Genomic DNA, 21570 nt, shown 5'->3' with positions numbered 1-21570 from the left:
TTTTAATTGTGTTAAACAAACACGGCACAGATATGATTGCTTTCAAACCTAAGGAAGACCCTCAGTACCCACGAGGAGCAAGAGAAGACACTCGAAATATATGTGACGCAAAATACGATTGTGTGCCGACATGCGAAACCCCGTGTCATTGGTGACCACGATCGACCGGTTGCACACGCTTCGTCTTCTGGATGACGCGAGGTGAACTGGAGAGACAGACTCTCAGATTTTCTTCGTGGGAACCGGTGTGGACACGTTTCCCCCAGAGCTAAACGGAATCACATGTTGGTTCGTGATGGTAACTTCCCCAACGCTTGACCTGAGCAAAACAAAAGCCATCACACTGCTGCTGACTTTCTAGACAACCCAGGAGCCGTCTGTGACTCGGGGCAGGACCAGCACGGGGGCCGATCCCAGGGAGGGTGTCAGGGCTTGTCTCTGCCCTCGGGAGGATTTCTGAGCCGCAGACCCGGGGGCCGGCCCTCTGCAGGTGCACCCGCCAGCCTGTCAGGACAGAGAGGAAGGAGATGCGTGAGCCATGACCGAGGGCACGGAACTGTAGCACTGTTTGCGTCGTGAGCTGACTCTGCTGCTCAGCCGTTAGCAACCTGGGAATGCGTGATGGTGCCCACCCAGGCTGGCTTTTCCCTCCGTGACACATCTTTCCAACAGGAGAGTTTACCAAGCTTGTCATCAGGTCTTTTCTTTTTTTAATCCTCACCTGAGGATAATTTTCCATTAATCTTTAAACAGAGCGGGAGGGGGAGAGAGAGAGAGAGAAACATCAACGTGAGAGAGACACACCGACTGGTTGCCTCCTGCACAACCCACCATGGCCGGGGATGAACCGCAACCGAGGTACGTGCCTTTGACCGGAATCGAACCCGAGACTCTTTGGTCCTCTGACCAATGCTCCGACCGCGAGCCAAACCGGCCAGGGCTGTAGTCGGATCGTTTTCATCGAAGGTGTAACGTCCTTCCTGGCAGGGAGCTCACGGGGCAGCGTCGGTTCCGACAATTACGTTGCTCAGCTGACGGTCAGCTCCGTCCTCAGGTGCTCCTGTGATGTCTCCTCGCTAATGAGATAAATGCTGTGTTGCGGTATGTTGGTTTGGAAAGAAAACATGCTGAAAATACATAATACAGTATTTTAGGCTTAAAATGTTTCTAATACTCAGAAAAATGAAGTCTGGCCTTAGCTGTGACATTTGATGGTGTTTGACGGCTGATTACGGACACTCGGTCACTTTGCTGGTGACAGAGCCAACATGTCACTTCACTGAGAACTATGTCACCTGTATGATCACGAGTCCCGGGATTCAAGCATTAAATAATTCTTAGTATAAACAAAATTTTTCATCATGTATCCATACCACGATGTATTTTATTTATTTTTTATAAATATGTCTTTATTCTTTATTGATTTTTTAGAGAGAGAGGAAGGGAGGGAGAGAGAGAAACATCGATGGGCCGCCTCCTGCACGCCCCTTACTGGGCATTGAGCCCACAACCCGGGCATGTGCCCTGACTGGGAATCGAACCCGGACCTCTCAGTCCATGGACGACGCTCAGTTCACTGAGCCACACTGGCCGGGCTCTGATTTCTTTTCTTGACTGTAATGGGTTTCACTCTGAAAAATGACTGAGCAGCAGGGTCCCCGAATGCTGCGAGGCCGGGTTCCGCTGGTGACATGGATTTCATGGTCGCCTGAGCAATTCCTGATTCGTGTTGCAACAATGTTTTATTCAAGGTAGTAGAGGACCCCGAAAGAGTTGTAGCCCTGGCCGGTTTGGCTCAGCGGTTAGAGCGTCGGCCTGCGGTCCTGAGAGACCCGGGTTCGGTTCCCGCTAAGGGCGTGTACCTCGGTTGCAGTTTGTCCCCGGCCCTGGTTGGTCGTGCGGGTGGCAACCACTCGATGTGTCCCTTCACGTCGATGTTTCTCTCTCTCTCTCTCTCTTCCGCTCTCTGCCTCCCACTCTATCTGAACAAAAAACGGAAAAATATCCTCGGGTGAGGATAAAAAAAAAAAGAGAGAGAGTAGTAATGAGGCCCTTGGGCCTGGCCGAGGTTTGTAACGTTAACATCTGGGCTGTGAAGCCGTTGCCGGAGTGGAATCTAATTAAAAGTCTAACGCAGTGAATGGAGCCACAGTAAGTCACGCGGCCAACACGTCTCCGGCCGCCCTCGCTGCTGAGCACCCGCGACTCACAGCGTGAAGTGGTGGCGGTGTCTCCCCTGATCATGAGCACATCGTCCCTGGGTTTTAACACCCTCTCTGCGAGGGTGATTGTCCGGAAAACTGATTCGAAAGCACTTCTGTTCCTGGTGCTCCGGCCGAGACCGGGCTCCTCCACAGAGTCCCAGGAGAGCCTTTCGGGGACCCACGCCAGGAGGGTGAGGTGTAGTGGTCAGATTTAATGGAGCAGACGTCAAGGACCGTCCCCACGTGCCAGCTTTCTCGCCAGCGCCAGGTGGCCGAGCCCCGCCCACTGTGTGAGAACCCAGCCTGTCCTGCCCCCGCCCAGAAGGAGGTCCGGGGTCCAGAAATCCCCTGCCGCCGGCCTGGCCCCAGCTGGGAACTGCAGGTTCCGTCGTCCGGTCCCGTCCAGTCCACGCCAAAGCTCAGCCCAGCTCCGTCTCCGGCCTGCTCGGCGGCCAGGGGCACCCCGGGGCTAGGGAGACAGAATTCACTCAGGACAGGGGGACATGCTACGGAGCGCCTGTCTCAGGCTCTGGCTGTTCCCTCGGGAAAGAGCGGCTTTCTGTCAACCAACCAGCTCTTTCCCGCTCGGCTGGGCCTGCCTCCGTCCTGTCTGCTTGTGGACAGTACGAGGGAAGCACCGTGGAGGGAAGGCCAGCCGTCAACACGGAGCAGCAGCCCAGGCCGTCTCCCCAGCCATGGCTGGACTCCAGCCCCTGGGGGCCCGGGAGCCAGCACTGGGCTGTGTCCCCAGCTAGGCACCCAGTGCAGTGAGTGGGAGACCCCGGGACGGCTAGGCTGACACAGCCCAGCAGCACCAGTGATGTCAGCTCACCGCCGAGGGTCAGTGAGAACCGCCTGAGGGGCCACTTCCCTGGGGTTTCTGTTCCCACAGCTCCGGCCACGGCGCTCACCTCGGGCCCCCTGACCTTGTCCCTCAGGTCACGGCGCTCACCTCGGGCCCTCTGACCTTGTCCTCCGGCCACGGCGCTCACCTCGGGCCCCCTGACCTTGTCCTCCGGTCACGGCGCTCACCTCGGGCCCCCTGACCTTGTCCTCCGGTCACGGCGCTCACCTCGGGCCCCCTGACCTTGTCCTCCGGTCACGGCGCTCACCTCGGGCCCCCTGACCTTGTCCTTCAGTCACGGTGCTCACCTCGCACCCTGGACGACCTTGTCCCTCCTCCTGGCCCCCCAGGGCTGAACGCAGCTGACATGCTATAGAAATGGACAATCAGGAAGGGAATTCGCCACAAAGGTGCAGGAGAAATGAAATAGAATCAATAGGAGAGACAGCGGACAGGGACGCTGGGGTCACCGCTGTTCTGGGGACGCTGGACACCCCCCGAACGCCTCAGTCTCCTCGTTGTCACCTTCCCTGTCCCGCGTCCGCTCCCTCCGTCCCGGACAACACCCGTCGTCCTGACGTGCTTTTAGTTCCAGTGTCAGTTTTCCTCCTTGTTCTCCTTCCCCAACCTCCACTGTTTCCCCGATTGAAGCCCCGGACATCCTGGGGTGCCCCGGGGTGCTCCAGTCTCCATCCTCGGCAGAGAAACACTGTACGGGGGCGCCGAGCCGGTGCGCCCCTTTCTCTCCCCCGGCTGCTTCTGTGCTCCCGCGCCCCGCGCCCCCCACTCCCCTGGAATTCCAACCTTCCCCGAAGGGCCTTTCCCTGCCTCAGCCTCTAGGGTGCCCTGCTGGGCAGGAGCCTGTGCCCCTCCCCCGACGGCCCACCTGCGGGCTGGCTCTCTGCCCCGCACCTGCACCCCAGCGCGTGCCCTGCTCCCTGAGGCAGCTCAGAGGATGCTCTCGGGGTCTCAGAGCCCACCCGTGCCCCCCGTCTCCCCACTGCCTCGCCTGCAGACCCTCCCCGTCTTCCAGGTCTCAGAGTGTCCATCCCACCCGCCCCAGAAGTGTCATGCTTCGTCCCGTCCAAGAAGCGCCTGTTCCCTTCCCCGGCTCAGCGCCTGGCCCACAGCGCCCTCCTTCCGAGCAGCAGACTGTGTGGTGTCAGCCGGACGCCGGGAGAGCCAGGCACCCTCTCCCATGCCAGGCTGCGGGCCCCCACTCACGGTACCTCACTTCTCTCCACCTCCTGCCTTAGAGCCTCAGACTCCACTGCCCGCTGCCCGTGCCCACTGCCCGCTGCCCGTGCCCACTGCCACGCCGCGGCCACACCTCAGGACTCCCTGCTCTGCCACCGGCTGTCCTGCAGGGGGCTCTCTCCACCGCTCCCACTTGGAAGGGCAGGCTTAAGTTCCTTCACTGAACATATTAACTGCTCACGGCTATGTAATACACGCACATACAGACATTTTTACAAAGGTATTTTCAGAAAAGTTCCCATTAGCTGCCAACAAGGTGTCATTGTTCGCGTGTTGACGTGTGGCCTCCCTGCATTCCGCTGTGTGAGTGGGTGACCGTGCGTCGCCTCTCTCGTCGGTTCTCTCTAACGCTTGGCATCGTACCTAACCGCTTGATAGACAGTATGATAAGCAAATCTGCTTATATTCATAATTAATACCTTACAGTGAATTCCTAGGAAAATGTTTGCTGGCTCAAAGGGTTAAAACATTTGTATGTGTCTTAATATAAATCGTTCTATGAAACAAGCCAGATCTTTTCACGCACCAACCTTGAAAATGATGTGCAGGTTAAGTTCTGCTCATTGGCCTAGAATTGAAAGGTGTCTTTGCCCCTCCCCCCCTTTTTGCTGGAGTCCCAGACACCGAAGGTAACTCGTCAAACATCTTGATATATTTTTTCTCCATGCAAACGCACGTATATGACATTTTATTTATGTTTCTACTTTTTAATCTTCACTTTTGAACATGCTTTTGTTCATTTTAGAGAGAGGAAGGGAGGGAGAGAGAGAGAGAGAGAGAGAAACGGGGATCGGCTGCCCCTGCACGCCCCCCGCCGGCGATCCATCCAGACATCTGGGTGTGAGCCCGGCGGACAGAACTCCCCGCCTCCCGGTTCCGGGACGATGGCCCACCCACTGAGCCACAGCCAGGGCTTCCTTGGCTGGTACGGAAGGTCTTTCACCTCCCCCGTGGGTGGACCCACCCCATCTGGAGCTGACTCCTGTGTGTGGTGTGAGGACTCAGGAGTCCTTGGTCCCGAGCAGAACTCCGCTGTCCGTTTGTTGAGAAGCAGGCCCTCAGTCCCTGGCCGCGCCGCCTTCGTAGGAGACAATTCCACAGTCTCCGGTCTGTGCTGAGCTTTGTTGAGTGCCCCTGTTTGTCCAGCACAGACTCTCTCTGTAGTCATTCCTCAGCGACTTTTGACGAAGCCTTGAGGTCTCTCACTGCCCTGCCCCCCTTCGTCCTCCCCATGGGACCATGTCACGGTCCTTCGCATCTTAGACGCGCTTCACAAGTTACACTTCCTGCCAAGGAAATCGCTAGGATTTCTGCCGGAACCGCGTTCCATCGCAGACGAGTTTCAGGAACGCGGACGTCGCGACCGTGCTGACTGCCTGGGTCCCTGACGGGGCGCACGTCCCACTCACCGCGGCTGTGTCCAGCGGGTCTCAGTGTGCGGGCAGCTTCCCGAGCTGGGCCTGCGCCCCTGGGAGGGCTCCTCGCTCCAGCGTGCTTCCGGTGACAGCGTGAACAGTGCTCATTTCATCTTCTGGCCGCGACTTCCTGACGGTGACAGTTTCCAGGGCAGAGGAGTTTCGCTTGGTGCTGAGTATAGGAAGCAACTTGACAAGAACACAAGCCACATTCCACCTGCGACGTGGTTATTGTTAAAGACGCTGGGAGCCCGTGCGTTGTTGGGGGTGACCGTGCACACACGCGTGTAAACAGTGTGAAAACGTACATTGGTTCATCTTGGTTTCGGAGCCTGGGAGGCCGGGGTCCCGGGTGTTGACATGGGGGTGGTGGGGGCACCGTGCCGGAGCATTCTGTTCTTTTCTCTACAGTAGAAATAGTTTACATGGGACATTTTATTTTATTTTATTTTATTATTAATATTTTTTTTATCCTCACCCGAGGACATTTTTCCATTTTTTGTTCGGGTAGAGTGGGAGGGAGAGAGAGGAACAGAGAGAGAGAGAGAAACTTCGACGTGAAAGGAACACATCAAGTGGCTGCCACCCACACGACCAACCAGGGCCGGGGACAAACTGCAACCGAGGTACATGCCCTTAGCGGGAACTGAACCCGGGTCTCTCCGGACCACAGGCCGACGCTCTAACCACTGAGCCAAACCGACCAGGGCCACATGGGACATTTTAAAGCAGACTGTGTTTTATACTCTATGAAGGGGAAGATGGATAGTTTGGGGCATTTAACCCACATGACACAGATAATTACGACTTGTGTTAGGTTGTTCGTATTTCATCCATTCTGATTTTTTTTAAATCTCCCTTCCAATTCTGTGCATGGAGCAGAAAATAACATTTTAAAAAACTTAAATCAACACACTCAGGAAAGACCGATCTCTGTAGGTGCTCAGCTCCCTCCGGCCGGTTTGGACGGCCGTGGCTACGCCTGGTTCTGCTGCCTCCTCTGGCCCTGAATTTCCCCGGACAGAGCGGTGGGAACATTCTGGAAAATACCTGCAGATCTAATAAAAGTGCTTTACGTGTTATAAAGGAAGGAGTTGACGTACACACCTCTGCTTCTGTTGGATGTATTTTATATGTTATAAGGAGGCAGTTTATAGTACACACGCCTGCCTTTGTGTTCCTGTTTCAAATAGCGCAATTTTCTGAAAGCAAAACGTATGGGAACGAATGCAGCCGCAGGTCAGATCCCTGGGGGCAGGCAGACAGCCTCCTGGTGTGAACTCTCCCCTCCCTTGTCTCCTGACGTGGACGCTGCCGCCCCGTGGCCATCGCAGGAATAACACCGACGCCACGTTTAACCCCCCGGGGTTCCTTTAAGTCAAAGCTCCTGTCAAACTTGCTCTGGTGCCTGGGGAAGCCTGGAGTGACAGGGCTGACAGCTCGGAGGGGTCGCTTCGTCCTAAGACAGAGCCCAGCTTGTTGCTCGGTGGCCTCTGCATACGTGGCAGAGCCCACGGCACAGGTGCATGCATGGCCAGGTGATAGAAAGGCGCATTCTGTGGGGTTCTAAACCCATGAGAAGGGCTTGTGGGTGTCACTGGAGCTCAGCTGTGGGACCCGGGACCCGGGATGGGGGCTGGCATCCGAGTGACGCGGAGCTGTGCTCTCTCCCCAGCCTGCACTTCGTGGTGTTCGACACCGAGACGAACCACGACGTGCTGAAGGTGTGGGACGGGCCGGTGGACAGCGCCATCCTGCTGAAGCAGTGGAGCGGCTCGGCGCTGCCCGAGGACATCCACAGCACCTTCAACTCGCTCACCCTGCAGTTCGACAGCGACTTCTTCATCAGCAAGTCCGGCTTCTCCGTGCAGTTCTCCAGTGAGTGCGCACAGAGCGCTTTGATGAGACAGGGCGGCCGCGGGCCGTGGCTGTAGCTACATATATACATACACGTAAACAACTTTAAAGGCTTACTTAACCCTGGACATCAGGTGACCTTAGGGCTCCCTGACCTGGCTCCCAGGCCGGCTCCCGGGGACTGTGCAGGTGGACCTGCTGCCCCCCGCCCCACCCAGGAGAGCCAGGTGCTCCCTCCTCATGCTGAGGTTGGGCCCCCTGAACAGACCCCTTGGCCTGCACGGGCCCTGGCTGTTCCCAAACACTCTGCACCTCCACTGTGGGGGCCTCAGAAGGGAGGAGGAGAGATGGCTCTCCTGAGCTCGTGCAGGCTCCCTCTGAACACGTGCAGGCTCCCCTGAGCTCGTGCAGGCTCCCCTGAGCTCGTGCAGGCTCCCCGTGAGCACGTGCAGGCTCCCCTGACACGTGCAGGCTGCCCCTGTGCATCCAGGCTCCCCTGAGCTCGTGCAGGCTCCCCCGAGCTCGTGCAGGCTCCCCTGAGCTCGTGCAGGCTGCCCCTGAGCTCGTGCAGGCTCCCCTGAGCTCGTGCAGGCTCCCCTGAGCTCGTGCAGGCTCCCCTGAGCTCGTGCAGACTCCCCTGAGCACGTGCAGGCTCCCCTGAGCACGTGCAGGCTGCCCCTGAGCTCATCCAGGCTGCCCCTGAGCACGTGCAGGCTCCCCTGAGCTCGTGCAGGCTCCCCGTGAGCACGTGCAGGCTCCCCTGAGCACGTGCAGGCTGCCCCTGTGCATCCAGGCTCCCCTGAGCTCGTGCAGGCTCCCCTGAGCTCGTGCAGGCTCCCGTGAGCACGTGCAGGCTCCCGTGAGCACGTGCAGGCTCCCCTGAGCTCGTGCAGGCTGCCCCTGTGCATCCAGGCTCCCCTGAGCACGTGCAGGCTGCCCCTGAGCACGTGCAGGCTCCCCTGAGCACGTGCAGGCTCCCCCGAGCTCGTGCAGGCTCCCCTGAGCTCGTGCAGGCTCCCCTGAGCTCGTGCAGGCTCCCCTGAGCACGTGCAGGCTCCCCTGAGCACGTCCAGGCTCCCCTGAGCTCGTGCCAAGCTGCCCTGTGCAGGTGGCATCTCATTCGGCAGCGCGGGCTCAGTGTGGTCCTGAAACAAGTGAAACCCGCAGGTGAACACACCCCCGCTCAGCTCACCCCTGATGTTCCTGGGCAGGGTGAGGGTTTGCATGAGGAGATGAACGTAGGTCAATTTCATGCTTCAGATGTTGCTGGTAAAATTGAGGACAGACTGTGTCTCTACCTTTGGTGTCCTGTGTGCGGGGCAGCCTGTGCGGGCTGTGGGGGGCTCTCTCCGGTCTACGGTGAAAACAGCAGGGAAGGTTTGCTCCTTTGGGGAAAAAGTCCTTCATTCTTTTTTAAATCCTCACTCAAGGATATTTTTCCATTTATTTTCAGAGTGGGAGAGAGAGAGAAACATTGATGTGAGAGGGACACATCGATTGGTTGCCTCCTGCATGACCCCAACCAGGGCTGGGGATGAACCGCACCTGGGTTACGTGCCCTTGACCGGAATCGAACCCGTGACTCTTTGGTGCACGGGCTGACGCTCTAACTGCTGAGCCAAACCAGCCAGGGCCAAACATCTTTTTCTAAGATCACATCAGCGTTGTTTTTCATGTGAAGTAGCCGTGTCCTCTTCTTTAGAAATCCAGGGAGAGCAGACAGTGGATGGTGTCGTATTGGCTCTATTGGCTACAACAAAAGCATTGCTGATGTTGTGCAACGTTCATTCTTCTCTCCTCCTGTTCTGTACTCTCCTGGCCGTTTAAACAATGTTTTCATTGATTTTAGAGAGAGAAGGAGGGAGAGGGAGAGAGAGAGACATCCATGAGAGAGGACCATCAACACCAACTGGCTGCCTCCCTCACACCGCGCCCTGGGGACCAAGCCTGCAACCTGGACATGTGCCCTGCAGGGAAATCAAACTGGTGACTTCTTGGTGCACAGGTGACGATGCTCAACCACTGAACCACACTGGCCGGGCATCTCCTGGCCGTTTTTAAATACACTTCTCAGAGTATTTTATGCTTCAAAGCAAAACTAACAGCAAGGGTGAAAGTGTTCCCACATCTTCTGCCCCCCACCTGCCATGCACAGCCTCCCCCATCAGCACCCCACCAGCTGGACATTTGTCACAGCTGACGACCCTGCACAGACACGTCATCATCGTCACCCAGGTCCATAGGCGGCAGCGAGGTCACTCAGTGCTGTGCGTCCTGTGGGCTTGGACGGATGTGTGATGACGTGTCCATCACAGCACCACACAGAGCGGGTCCCCTGCCCGGAACCCTCTGGGCTCCCCTGCTCATGCCCCCAACCCCACAGCAGCCACAGACCCGTCCCCGTCCCCTGGCTCTCTCTCCTCCAGGACATCACCGAGTTGGCTCTGTCACTTAGCCACATACCTTTCAGGTTCCTCACGACTCCCCCTGGCTTCGTAGCTCATTCCTTGCGAGCTGAGTAGCATCCCATCACCGTCCTTCCGTAGCTGAGTGGACAGATGAACCGGATGGGCCACAGCTTGTGCAGCCACTCAGTGACTGAAGGACAGTCGTTGCCAAACCTCGGTTGCTTCCAAGTGTTACAATCGTAAAAAAGCCATTTAAGCATCTGTGTGCACAGGTGTCCGGCCCCCCGGGTGAGCGCCTCTGAGGTTCTGTCCCTGGCCTCTTCAGACGCTCCTTTAAAAACAATCTGGTGGAACCCGCAACCACTTAGTTTCCCGTATTCTGTGAGGATTCTCTCTCTTAAAAACACATCTTCTTGCCCTGGCTGGTTTGGCTCAGCGGTTAGAGTATTGACCTGCGGTCCAGAGAGACCCGGGTTCGGTTCCCACTAAGGGCACGTACCTTGGTTGCAGTTTGTCCCGAGCCCTGGTTGGGTCGTGTGGGTGGCGGCCACTCGATGTGTCCCTTCACATCGATGTTTCTCTCTCTCTCTCTCTTCCTCTCTCTCCCTCCTGCTCTATCTGAACAAAAGATGGAAAAATGTCCTCGGGTGAGGATTAAAAAAAAGAGGCCCCTTGTCGGTTATCCGAGAGCACATGTCCATCCTCCTGAGAGGGTCAGTGGTACGACATCCAGAAAGGGATGGGCATGGACACTCCTATCGCGTTTTCTACAGAGTGGAGACTTGCTTGACTGTTAACTCGTTTGTCTCAAGTGTTCGGATGGAACCACGTGAACCTGTCATCTCTGTGGATACAGTGGTTGAGCGCTGTCCATTTCTGTGGCTTTTCCACAGAACGTGACGTGGCTCCGCCCTGCTTCCCACCTGGGCCAGGAGGCCCTGGTCTGAGGCGCCCCTGGCAGGTGTCACTCCTGGGGGGACCGCAGCGCGGGCTCGAGCGTCTTCAGCTGCGCGGGGTTCTGCAAGGTTGCCTGTGCCACCCAAACAGAACAGCTTCGCTTGGCTAAATTGAGGGGCACTTGGCCTGGGCGGCACCTCGGGAATCCGCATTTCTGTCTCGACTGCCCGAGGTCTGAGACTGGCCTGTGTCAGTCCTCATCGCTTTGGGGGCTGCAGACAGTGCAGCGACCTGTGTGAAGGTTTCTGTCTGCACCTTCGTCCCCTCTGCTGATTTAGGTCTGCTCGCTGCGGCCCCTTAGCCTTCCCCGTGACCCCAGCGGTGACCCGCGTGGGCTCTGTCCGCTCCCGCCCGCTGGGTTCCCCGGGGGGCCCTCTGAGGGGAGATGCGAGGCTCAGCGAGGAGGGGTCAGCTCCCCTGGGGACGGCTGTCCCTCGGCCAGATGCCCTGCCGTTGTCAAGAAGCTGCCCAGAGGTGCCCTTTGCAGTTACTGCACCGAGGGCCGTGACCACGGTGTCTCCAATAGAGCCAGGAAACCTCATTCGCGTGTCTTTATGGTGCGGGACTTAGAGGAGGACTTTCTGCATCGACGAGGTGGCGCTGCCGCCGTTCCGGAACCAGGCGGTTAGAGGTTGACGCACTCGCGATGTTCCGTGACTTCAAAATAAAATTAAAAATAATGGGACGTAATAGATACTTCGAGCAGGACCCCTGAGGCAAAGCAAAAACGACATTTACTCAACAGTATGAAATTAGAGTTTCCTTGGTCAGCGATTCTAGCTCGATAACAGGCCCACGTTGTGAACCAAGCGTTGTAGGTGCGCCTGAGTAATTGGAGGAGAAATACGTATGCACATTGGTTCCTTGGAGACGTTTGCATTGTCAGATTGTCCTTCATAATGGGGACGGATGTCACGGCGACACCGACCCTCGCTCAGTGACGTCACTCCCGCGTGCGAGGCTGGGGGCTTTCCGTCCAGCGCCTGGTCCTCTGCTCCTCGGACGCCTTCTTCGGGCTCCGCACCCCCAGCTGCTCTTGCCCTTTGTTGCCGCAGCGATCACTCTGTCACCATCCCTTTTGCCGGTTCTCCTCTCGTCTGCCCAGGAGGCGGCCCCCATGCCTCTCCCCTCCGTCAGCACCTCCCTCCCCCCTTCAGGAGTCATCAGTCAGCCCCCCCCCAGGCCCTGAGCCTGGCTGTCCTTGGAGAGCACCCCACATGGATGGGGGCGCTCAGGCCCCCTCACCCAGGAAAGCCCCAGGCGCTGCTCGTGCCCCGCGTCCCACGCCTGGTCCCTTAGTCTTTCCAGCCTCCCGGAACGTCAGCTCTGTCCTGCAGTCGCCGGGACAAACCTTGGAAGTCGTCTTTCACCAAGCTCTTGGCCTGACACCTTACACGCAAGTCAGCGAGGACCTCCGCAGGGACCCCGTTCAAGACAGACCCAAAGTCCAGCCAGTTCTGAGCCCGACCCCCACCCGGGACAGTCCGTTTCGGATTGGACGGACCACCAGGGCTGCTCCCCGGGGTCTGCTGTCCTGCCCGGGCTGCAGGCTCCTGCCCCGCAGAGGACCCCGGTGCTCCTTGAAGAGGGACTCGGCCGCCCTCTCCGTCTGGTGGGGACGAGCCACTGCCTCCCGTCTCAGTCTTAGCTGGAGATTTCCGCTGCCCCCGGCGCCCCCTTGCAAGCTCACCCTCCCCGGCCTGTCAGCCTCATCCCTGCCAGACTCCGGCCCACCCCATGCGGCGCCCCCCAGCGCCCTGTGCCCACCTCTTCGGGGGTTCATTTCCCGCCCTGCTCCGGCCTCCTCTGGGCCTGCGTAAGGAGCCCCAGGGCGTCTCCGCGCCTCCCACTCCTGTTCCGCAGTCAGTCCTGTCCTGTCCTCACCTACGTCCCCAGACCCCGAGCTCGTCCCTTCGGCTGCGGGCCTTGACTTACATCCCACCACACGCAGGGCCCGCGGGGAAGCCTGTCCTTCTATTTAGGACGTGACCTGTAATTGGAGGTGAGGGATGTGCTTGGCCCCTGTCCCCCGGGGCAGGGGCCTTGGACTGGGCCGGACACCACGCCGTCTCCTTCAGAGTACGTGCTGTGGCTGCCTTCAGCGGCACCAGAACTTTTTAATTAAAAAAGCATTCAATAATAAATATTTCAATGCTAATTTTAATAATGAAGGTACTTCCACCTTTGAGTCGGTTTCTCTGCAGTGCTGAGAGCTGAGAGAAACATCTTTCTAGAACATTCTTGTCAACGTCGGACTGGCATGGACTCTCTTCTGACTGGTCACCCTGGTCACATGGGCTTAGGGAAATCCGCGTCTCTGTTGGCCCCTTACATTGTATAATCCTTTATGCATGCGTTTATCGTGATAACCCAATATTTTGATACCAGTTGAAAACCAGCAGACTATTTTTATTTTATAACGTTTAATGTTTATGTTTAGTTATTTTTATTTTTTATTTATTTTTTTATTGATTTTAGAGAAAGAGGAAGGGAGAGGGAGAGAGAGATGGAAACATCGATGAGAGAGAACATGGATTGGCCGCCTCCTGCACGCCCCCCACTGGGGTCAGGCCCACAACCTGGGCATGCGCCCCGACCGGGACTCGACCGGGCGACGTCTTGGTTCAGGGTCAATGCTCAACCACTGAGACACACCGGCCGGGCTTGATACTTAGTTTTAATGATGAACATCATTTGATCCATCATTTGGCACATTTCCTGCTTTTATTAGAAAATGAACTTGTGTTCGGAAAAAGCCACCCTGGTAGAGACCAGTCTAGTCCAGGAACCCTGCTTGGAGGGCCTCCTGTGTCCTCCTGCTCACCATCCGGTCAGAGGCTGCCGGTTACGTGTCCTCAGATCCTCCCACCCTCGCTCGATCGTCCAGGGACTGCTCTCCTGTCCCGGCCTCCCCGCCCTTCCCTCGGCCCGGCTACTGCTGTCCACTCCACAAGGCACCATCTGGTGATGCACCCGTCCACCTCTGCAGTCTCGGCAGTGTGGTCAGGACTCGGTTGTCACTGATTGTCCCGTGTTCACAGGTCATGTTGGGTACTGATCACTGACTCTCCGTCTCACACCTGACACTTGATAGCGTGTGTGTGTGTTTTCTTCTCCCTTATCCTTTTGTTTTAGTTACTGGTTCTAGGGACCCTGAATTTCCTCAGTGCACTGATTATTTGTTTATATTTCTGCTCTAATATTCACAACTTTTAGAATGTTTCACGCAAGAGAAATCACCCCATGATGCGCGTTGGATTGCATTTTAATGAGGCCAACCGTTGTCCTCGCCCAGTAACTCATGTTCTCACTGGGGCAGTTCAAAAAGCATTTGTGGTAAAAGTCTGAGTGATGTACTTGGCAGCACTGAGCATTCGTGAGATGCCTGTGAGCGATTCAAATATTAGCAACGTTATCACTGAGTACAAAGAGAAAATACACACACACACACGGACACTCATACACACACATATACACATCTACATGGATATACACACATACATACACATACACACATACTCACACATAAACACCCATACACATACACACAGACATATACACACACAGACACATGCATACACACAGACACACACACAGACACATACACACAGAGACACATACACACAGACACATGCATACACACAGACACACACACAGACACATACACACAGAGACACATGCATACACACAGACACACAGAAATATCCTGTTGTAAACGCTTATAAATGATTCCGTGCGCCGTGCGCAGTTAGCTTCTGTCCTCGGCCTCGCCCTCGGCTCAGACCCGCACCAGGGGGCAGCCCGGTGCTCTCGGCAGGATGTCGAGCAGCCCTGACTCAGAAAGGGGGCAGGACAGTGAACATGAACAATACACTCCACTTCATCACGCGGATGTCACGGTGCCACTTCTCAGTGTGGTGGCCCACCTGCGGTCCCCATGACACCGACACCGTTCGTCACCGTGTGTCATAGCTCGAGAAGAGGTGAGTGGCAGAACCTCTGCTGAGCACGCTGGTTGTGGTGATTTCTCTGCCCAGGTCCCTCCTGGGCCAATGCACAGCTTTCCCTGTCCATGCCTGTCAGAGGCTGAGAGTAATTTAACTGTGACCACTGATGTGGCCAGATGCTGAGCACAGGGTCTATGGAGGGTGAAGGTTGAATCTTTTATTTTTATTTTTTTAAATATTTTTCCTCATTGATTTTAGAGAGAGAGGAAGGAGAGGCAGAGAGATGGAAACATCGATGAGAGAGAACATCGACGGGTCGTCTCCTGCACGCCCCCCCCCCCCCCCGGGAATCAGGCCCACAACCTGGGCAGGTGCCCTGACCGGGAATCGAACTGGTGACCTCTCGGTGCAGGACCGAGGCTCTAACCACTGAGTAAAACCGGCCTGGACAAGCATCTAGATTTTATTTTATTTTTTTTTTATTTTTTATTTTTTTTTTATCCTCACCTGAGGATATTTTTCCATTTTTTGTACAGATAGAGTGGGAGGAAGAGAGAGGAAGGGGAGAGAGAGAGAAACATCGACGTGAAGGGACACATCGAGTGGCTGCCACCCGCACGACCAACCAGGGCCGGGGACAAACTGCAACCGAAGTACGTGCCCTTAGCGGGAACCGAACCCAGGTCTCTCTGTACCGCAGGCCGACGCTCTAACCGCTGAGCCAAACTGGCCAGGGCAAGCATCTAGATTTTAATGCTCCTCCCTCACTGGTCGTCCGGTCAGGCTCAGCTTCTCCGTGTCCTCCCGGGCTCCATGTGGTCTCCTGGGCTCCACGTGGTCTCCGTGTCCTCCTGGGCTCCATGTGGTGTCCCAGGCTTCGCGTGGTCTCCGTGTCCTCCCAGGCTCCGCGTGGTCTCCGTGTCCTCCCAGGCTCCATGTGGTCTCCTGGGCTCCGCGTGGTCTCCGTGTCCTCCCGGGCTCCATGTGGTCTCCTGGGCTCCGCGTGGTCTCCGTGTCCTCCCGGGCTCCATGTGGTGTCCCAGGCTCCGCGTGGTCTCCGTGTCCTCCTGGGCTCCATGTGGTCTCCTGGGCTCCGTGTGGTCTCCCAGGCTTTGCGTGGTTCGTGTCCTCCCGGGCTCCATGTGGTCTCCCAGGCTTTGCGTGGTTCCGTGTCCTCCTGGGCTCCGCGTGGACTCCCTGGGCAATGGGGTGGGCTGTGCAGCGTGTCTCTGTGCATTTCCCTCACAGATGAGGATTGAACCTGGTTCCATGCACGTATTTGCCATCTGAATATCCTCTTCGGCAACGTATTTCTTCGTGTCTTTTGACCGTTTGCTGGTCTGGTTTTATTTTTTGGCATCAGGAGCCTTGTCGGCGTGTTTCTGACACTAGTCCTTTGTCGGATCCGTGGCTTTCGGCCTCTGCTCCCAGGCTGTCGGGTCTGTCCATCCTCTAACTAGGTCTTCCGGGGAGCGGAAGCTGTGCAGTCTGGTGAGGCCGAGTGACCCGTGGGCTGTTTGGACTGTGACGTGTTTGCACGGCTAAGGGGTGCGTGCTGAGCCCTGAGCCCCAGAGATTTCCCCTACACAGGTACTTCCTCTTCCCCATACGTATGTTTTTAGAGTGTTATGGTTGTACCTTTGGTCTGAATGGCGTGGGCGGCCGCGTGCTGAGTTCGGGTAGGACGAGAGCCCCCGCAATGCGCTGTGTAGAACATGTTCCCACAAGGCTGACGCGTCGGTGGGAGTTCTTACCTGCGTAAGACCTTCGCTCAGAAACTTCCTTCCTGGGTAGTGTGTCCGCTTTGAACGAAGGCTGAACAAAACCCGGGAAGGAGGAGTAATGGAAACGTACCTTGTTTGACACTTAAAATGAGGCTCTCAGCCCTGGTCTCCTTGGCTTCCCTCGGAAATTCCCACTGCTCGGTTATTCTAACCACATGCTGGTTTCATTCCGCGAGTGTGACAGACCAGGTGGAGGCGCGTGGTGGGGTCCGGGTGGTCCACTCCTTCAGCGAGGTGACCTGGCCCGAGTCCAGGGGAGGGACCAGAAGCGGGTGCCGGACCACAGGCTCCTGGGTGTTGGAACCATAAGGCACTTTCTTTGGGACTTACCCTTTAATCTGCAATTTTAACACTTTTGGGGGGCCCCTGTCGTTTTTCCCTAACCTCTGCTGCTAGTTAAAAATCTGAGCCCAAGCAGGTCTATTTCTTTCTGTGTCTCCTGAATCCTCATTTGAGTAAATGTCTGCTGTTGAGCCAAACTCACACGCTGCCCAGGGTTTCCCTGAAACTGAACATTCAGACCATAAAACCAAAGCACACAGAGAACTGCGCGTCTGCCAACAGGAAGCTGGCGCCCGGGTGTCCCTGGGGGACAACGGCGTCTCCGGTCCCTGAATGGCCTCCGCGCCCTGGAGGGAGACAGTGAACTGCTGGCCCTCCGGCCATGGCGGGAGGAGAGCTCACTATTCTAGCCGAAAGGGAGAGCAGAAGAGGAGAGGATTTGTGAGTCTTGGGTCCTCGCGGGGTCCTTCCTAATGTTCAGCCTAACAGCGCGAGACTGGGGACAGTGGCCAGTGGTCCCGGGCCAGTGGTTCGGTGAGGTGGCGGACTTAGAACACCGTACGAAGTCTGGGCCCAGTGTCTTCATGGAGGGGACTCGGGCAGGGTTGGTGGCCGCCCAGGGACGTGATTTTGGAGCACAGGGTGTACACACTTCCCGCGTGTCTGCCAGTCTCGCAGTCCCGGTGCCCACGGTTCCCGGAACACGCTTCCCAGCCTGTCGGAGATGCCGGCCTCCACTCACCTGACCTGGAGCCCTGTGCCTTTCTGACAAAGACGCCCTTTCCGGAGCTTTTGCTAAAACTAGGCCATCAGATCGCTTGTCAAATTGGTATCTTTGGATCGTGGAAGTGGGTGACTGACACTCTTGTGAAGGCCGCAGCCCGACGTGACCTGGTGAGAACTGAGCATGCTCCCCTCTCTGGTCCCTTAGCACACCCACAAAGACGCACGGGCGCCTCGGCCGTTGGCACCTTGGAAGGCACAGACCGTAAGGGAATTTGTCCAATTTCACTTTGTTCAAGGTTCCTTGAGATTGTACTTTAATGAGATCGTTCAAACCAAGGTACAGGTTTTCATTAAATAACGTTAACAAAAAAACTCGGAGGGGAATGTGTGTGCGTGTGTGTGTGATAACTAAGCATGATGCAATTCTTGGTATATTCCATAACCAGTTGCAATCTCAGCAAGATTTTGCTAGAATCCGTTCAAAGTAAGTGGAATCAAGAGGCCTATCAATGCACTCATGCTTGGGACATAAACTTTCTTCACGTGTTCACGCGTGGACAGATGACCCGTGACGCCGCGCGGGGCGCCCGGCGTGGGCGCGCCTGTGCAAGCCTGTCTGCAGTCATGTGACCTGTCGTTGTTCCTCTTTGCAGCCTCAGTGGCGTCCACCTGCAACGACCCAGGGGTGCCCCAGAATGGCACCCGCTACGGTGACAGCAGGGAGCCCGGGGACACCGTCACCTTCCAGTGCGACCCTGGCTATCAGCTCCAAGGACAGGCGGAGGTCACCTGTGTGCAGCTGGATAACCGCTTCTTCTGGCAGCCAGACCCGCCCACCTGCACAGGTGAGGCCACGGGAACAGGGTTGTCGGGCATGAGGGCACGTCACCAGCACAACTGCTCCGCACATGTGCTGCCTCCTGAGAGATCCTCCTGAAGGGTTTCTTTCTCGCCCTCTGGTTCTCTGAGCCTGTGCTGAACTTCGTCGTAAACCTTTGAACTTACTGTATTCGGTGAAGTCAAGGAAGCGGTCTACTTGATACACTGTAATTGACATGTATCTACCATTTCCTGTCCTTAACACTTGTAAACATAAGGATCGCCCGGCCGGTGTGGCTCAGTGGTTGAGCGTCCACCCTGCACCAAGAGGTCGCTGGTTTGATTCCGGGTCAGGGCACATGTCAGGGTTGGGGGCTCGATCCCCGTGGGGGGCAGCCAATCGGTGTTCTCTGTCATCAATGTTTCTATCTCTCTCTCCCTCTCCCTTCCTCTCTCTGAAATCAATAAAACATATTTTTAAAACTTTTTTTTTCCATTTTTTGTTCAGATAGAGTGGGAGGGAGAGAGAGAGAAACATCGATGTGAAAGGGACACATCAAGTGGCTGCCACCCGCACGACCTGGCCAAGGCCAGGGACAAACTGCAACCGAGGTACGTGCCCTTAGCGAGAACCGAACCCGGGTCTCTCTGGACCACAGGCTGATGCTCTAACCGCTGAGCCAAACCGGCCAGGGCTAAAACATATTTTTTTAAAAATAAGGATCAGTCAAATTACTATAATTTAAAATCCTTGGTGGCTAAAAATTCATCACCTGCTGTGGCTTCTGGTTTCTAATGCAGAAACCTGCCCGTAAGCAAAACCTACCGATAAAAGTCCTTTTCTCCTCAGATGGCTTTTCTGTGACATCGCTGCATTTTAATAGAATTCTGAAAACTAGAACTTACTGTGCATTTGTAAAGATGAAGAAAAAAGGCCAACATTGTTTCTGAAATCCGCCAGAATTTTTTAGCTTGACCTTATTAAAAAGTCACAATTGGTTTTGCAGACTTTAATTTGAATAACGATCCAAGATATTCTTTCGCAAATATGGTTTTAAGGTAATGCATATTTTTATGTCAAATAGTAATTCCGTGGAGACTGTTTCTTCGTCCCATCAAATGTTTCACCATAGATATCTACTTAGAGTTTTTCATCTTAATTTTAAAAAGAAATGCTACTAAACCTTATTATTATCATGAACTGTCACAGTTTAATTTGTACTTCTTTATACTGTGTTTCAAATATGCAAAGTTTAATTAATTGGTGAAGAGAGAACCTGATAGGGAAATGATAGGCATGTTGTGAATGGACGGTTTTGCATAAGGTGACCTTGAGGGGAGGGTGTGATTTAAACTGATGTTTATGTCAGCAGGGGAGAGACTCTGGGATCTGTTGGTGGAGACAGCCCCTGGCTCACCCCACAGCCCTCCCCGCTCTGGGCAGGAGGACAGGACAGGACAGGACAGGACAGGGCAGGGCAGGGTGGGACAGGATGGGGCGGGGCAGGGCAGGGCAGGGCAGGATAGGACAGGGCAGGACAGGGCAGGACAGGGCAGGACGGGACAGGGCAGGGCAGGACAGGGCAGGACAGGACAGGACAGGACAGGGCAGGGCAGCTCACCCATCCACTTGCTCAGCTCCTCAGAGGCCTCCACATCGGGGCCGCGATTCCCTTCCTAATTCTGTGAGCACAGTCAGCGTTTCACTGAGCGGAGTTGTCAGAGGGTGGACAGGTTTCCCCGTGTCTTTCTCCGGCGGAGTGATTACCCATATGTGCGACGGTCACTTAAACCGTCGCCCTACTTTAAACCCGGAGAGGCGCTTCTGCACCCCGTTTTGTAGGACTGCTCCTGGAGGGGACATTCCAGTGCAGTGCCCTGAGCAGCTAATCTCCTAAAGTGCTTCCTCAGCTGACATTAACTTAGACACTTAACTGTAAAGTTTGACCGTCTCTCCAATGCATCTGTAGCCTTTTGCTGGTTCTGCTCTCAGTTACCTGGCTTTGACCGTGGACTGGGTGATCGGTCCGCAGCGAAGAAAACAGGTCACACTTCATCCTCTTGAATGTCAGCTCCAAGGACAAGCGAGCATCACTTCCGGCAGCTGGACATCCATGATGTCGGCACACAGACCTGCCCACACACATCGGTATCATGTCAGGAAGACAGGACATGTAGGAAAAAGTGAAGCTGCCTTTTGATCACATTGTACTCACTGCCCCCCAAACACCCCCAAAATGTGGCTTATGCCCTCTGTAAGGAACTGGTACTCGTACATTTTATTTTATTTAGCTTTTTTCCTATTTAAAAGAAAATGCGTGTTTATTGCAGAAGTTGTATTCGTTTTGTTAAGAAAAAAGAAGAGAAAAAACTGACATCTTTTTACCTAGAGGCAATTACTGTGCACATAAACATGCATAAGTCAAGTTCATGGTTATTGTGTGTAGGTAGAATCTGCTTAACATTTTAGGTGGCAGCATCCTGCTCCATTAGTTTGCAAATTGCACATTTTCTTTCCAAGAGTATGATGTGCTTTCCTGCGTTAGCTGTGTTCCCTAGGAGAGGGTCCCGGTGCTCAGTGAGGGTGACCTGCGCTGACCCACGGACCCTCCCCGCGCGGTTAGGTCCTGGAGCCCTCGGCCTTCGTGAAGACTCCTGCAGGGATCACTCATATTGGAAAGCACACAGTTACTTACGAATGGTGCACGTCTGCAAACGTATGTGTTTCTAGGGCCCTACAAACATTTTTCGAGACTCAGAGAGGTTCCACCGGTGGGATCACCATCAACCAGACCTGAGCGTTTACTTCCCAACCAAGAAAAAAACACCATATGTGATATTTCTTAACCTCATGATTTAATATGAACGGAGAGCGATGATTGCTTGGTGTTTTAACTGGCATTTTAAATTAATAGTCAGGTTAGCCTGGCCAGTGTGTCTCGGTGATTAGAGCATCCGTCCTCACACCAAGGGTCATGGGTTCGATTCCCAGGCAAGGGCACCCACCTGGGTCGCAGGTTCAATCTCCAATCCCGGTCGAGGTGCATGTAGGAGGCAGTTGATGTCTCTC

At 55.4% G+C, this 21570-nt stretch overlaps 1 protein-coding gene across 1 annotated transcript in view; it reads left to right on the top strand.

Moving 5' to 3' along the window:
* The window catches only part of CSMD1 (CUB and Sushi multiple domains 1), a 1021666-nt gene that overhangs the window by 809882 nt on the left and 190214 nt on the right, over positions 1-21570 (top strand). The window contains exons 26-27 of the mRNA XM_036250552.1: positions 7396-7598; positions 18335-18526. Coding sequence (XP_036106445.1) covers positions 7396-7598; positions 18335-18526 — 395 coding nt within the window. The remainder of the gene's footprint in view (positions 1-7395; positions 7599-18334; positions 18527-21570) is intronic.

Source organism: Molossus molossus, unplaced genomic scaffold (genome assembly GCF_014108415.1).
Source record: "Molossus molossus isolate mMolMol1 unplaced genomic scaffold, mMolMol1.p scaffold_m16_p_9, whole genome shotgun sequence".
In the NCBI taxonomy this organism is placed as follows: Eukaryota; Metazoa; Chordata; class Mammalia; order Chiroptera; family Molossidae; genus Molossus; species Molossus molossus.
This window is presented reverse-complemented; position numbering and strand designations above follow the sequence as displayed.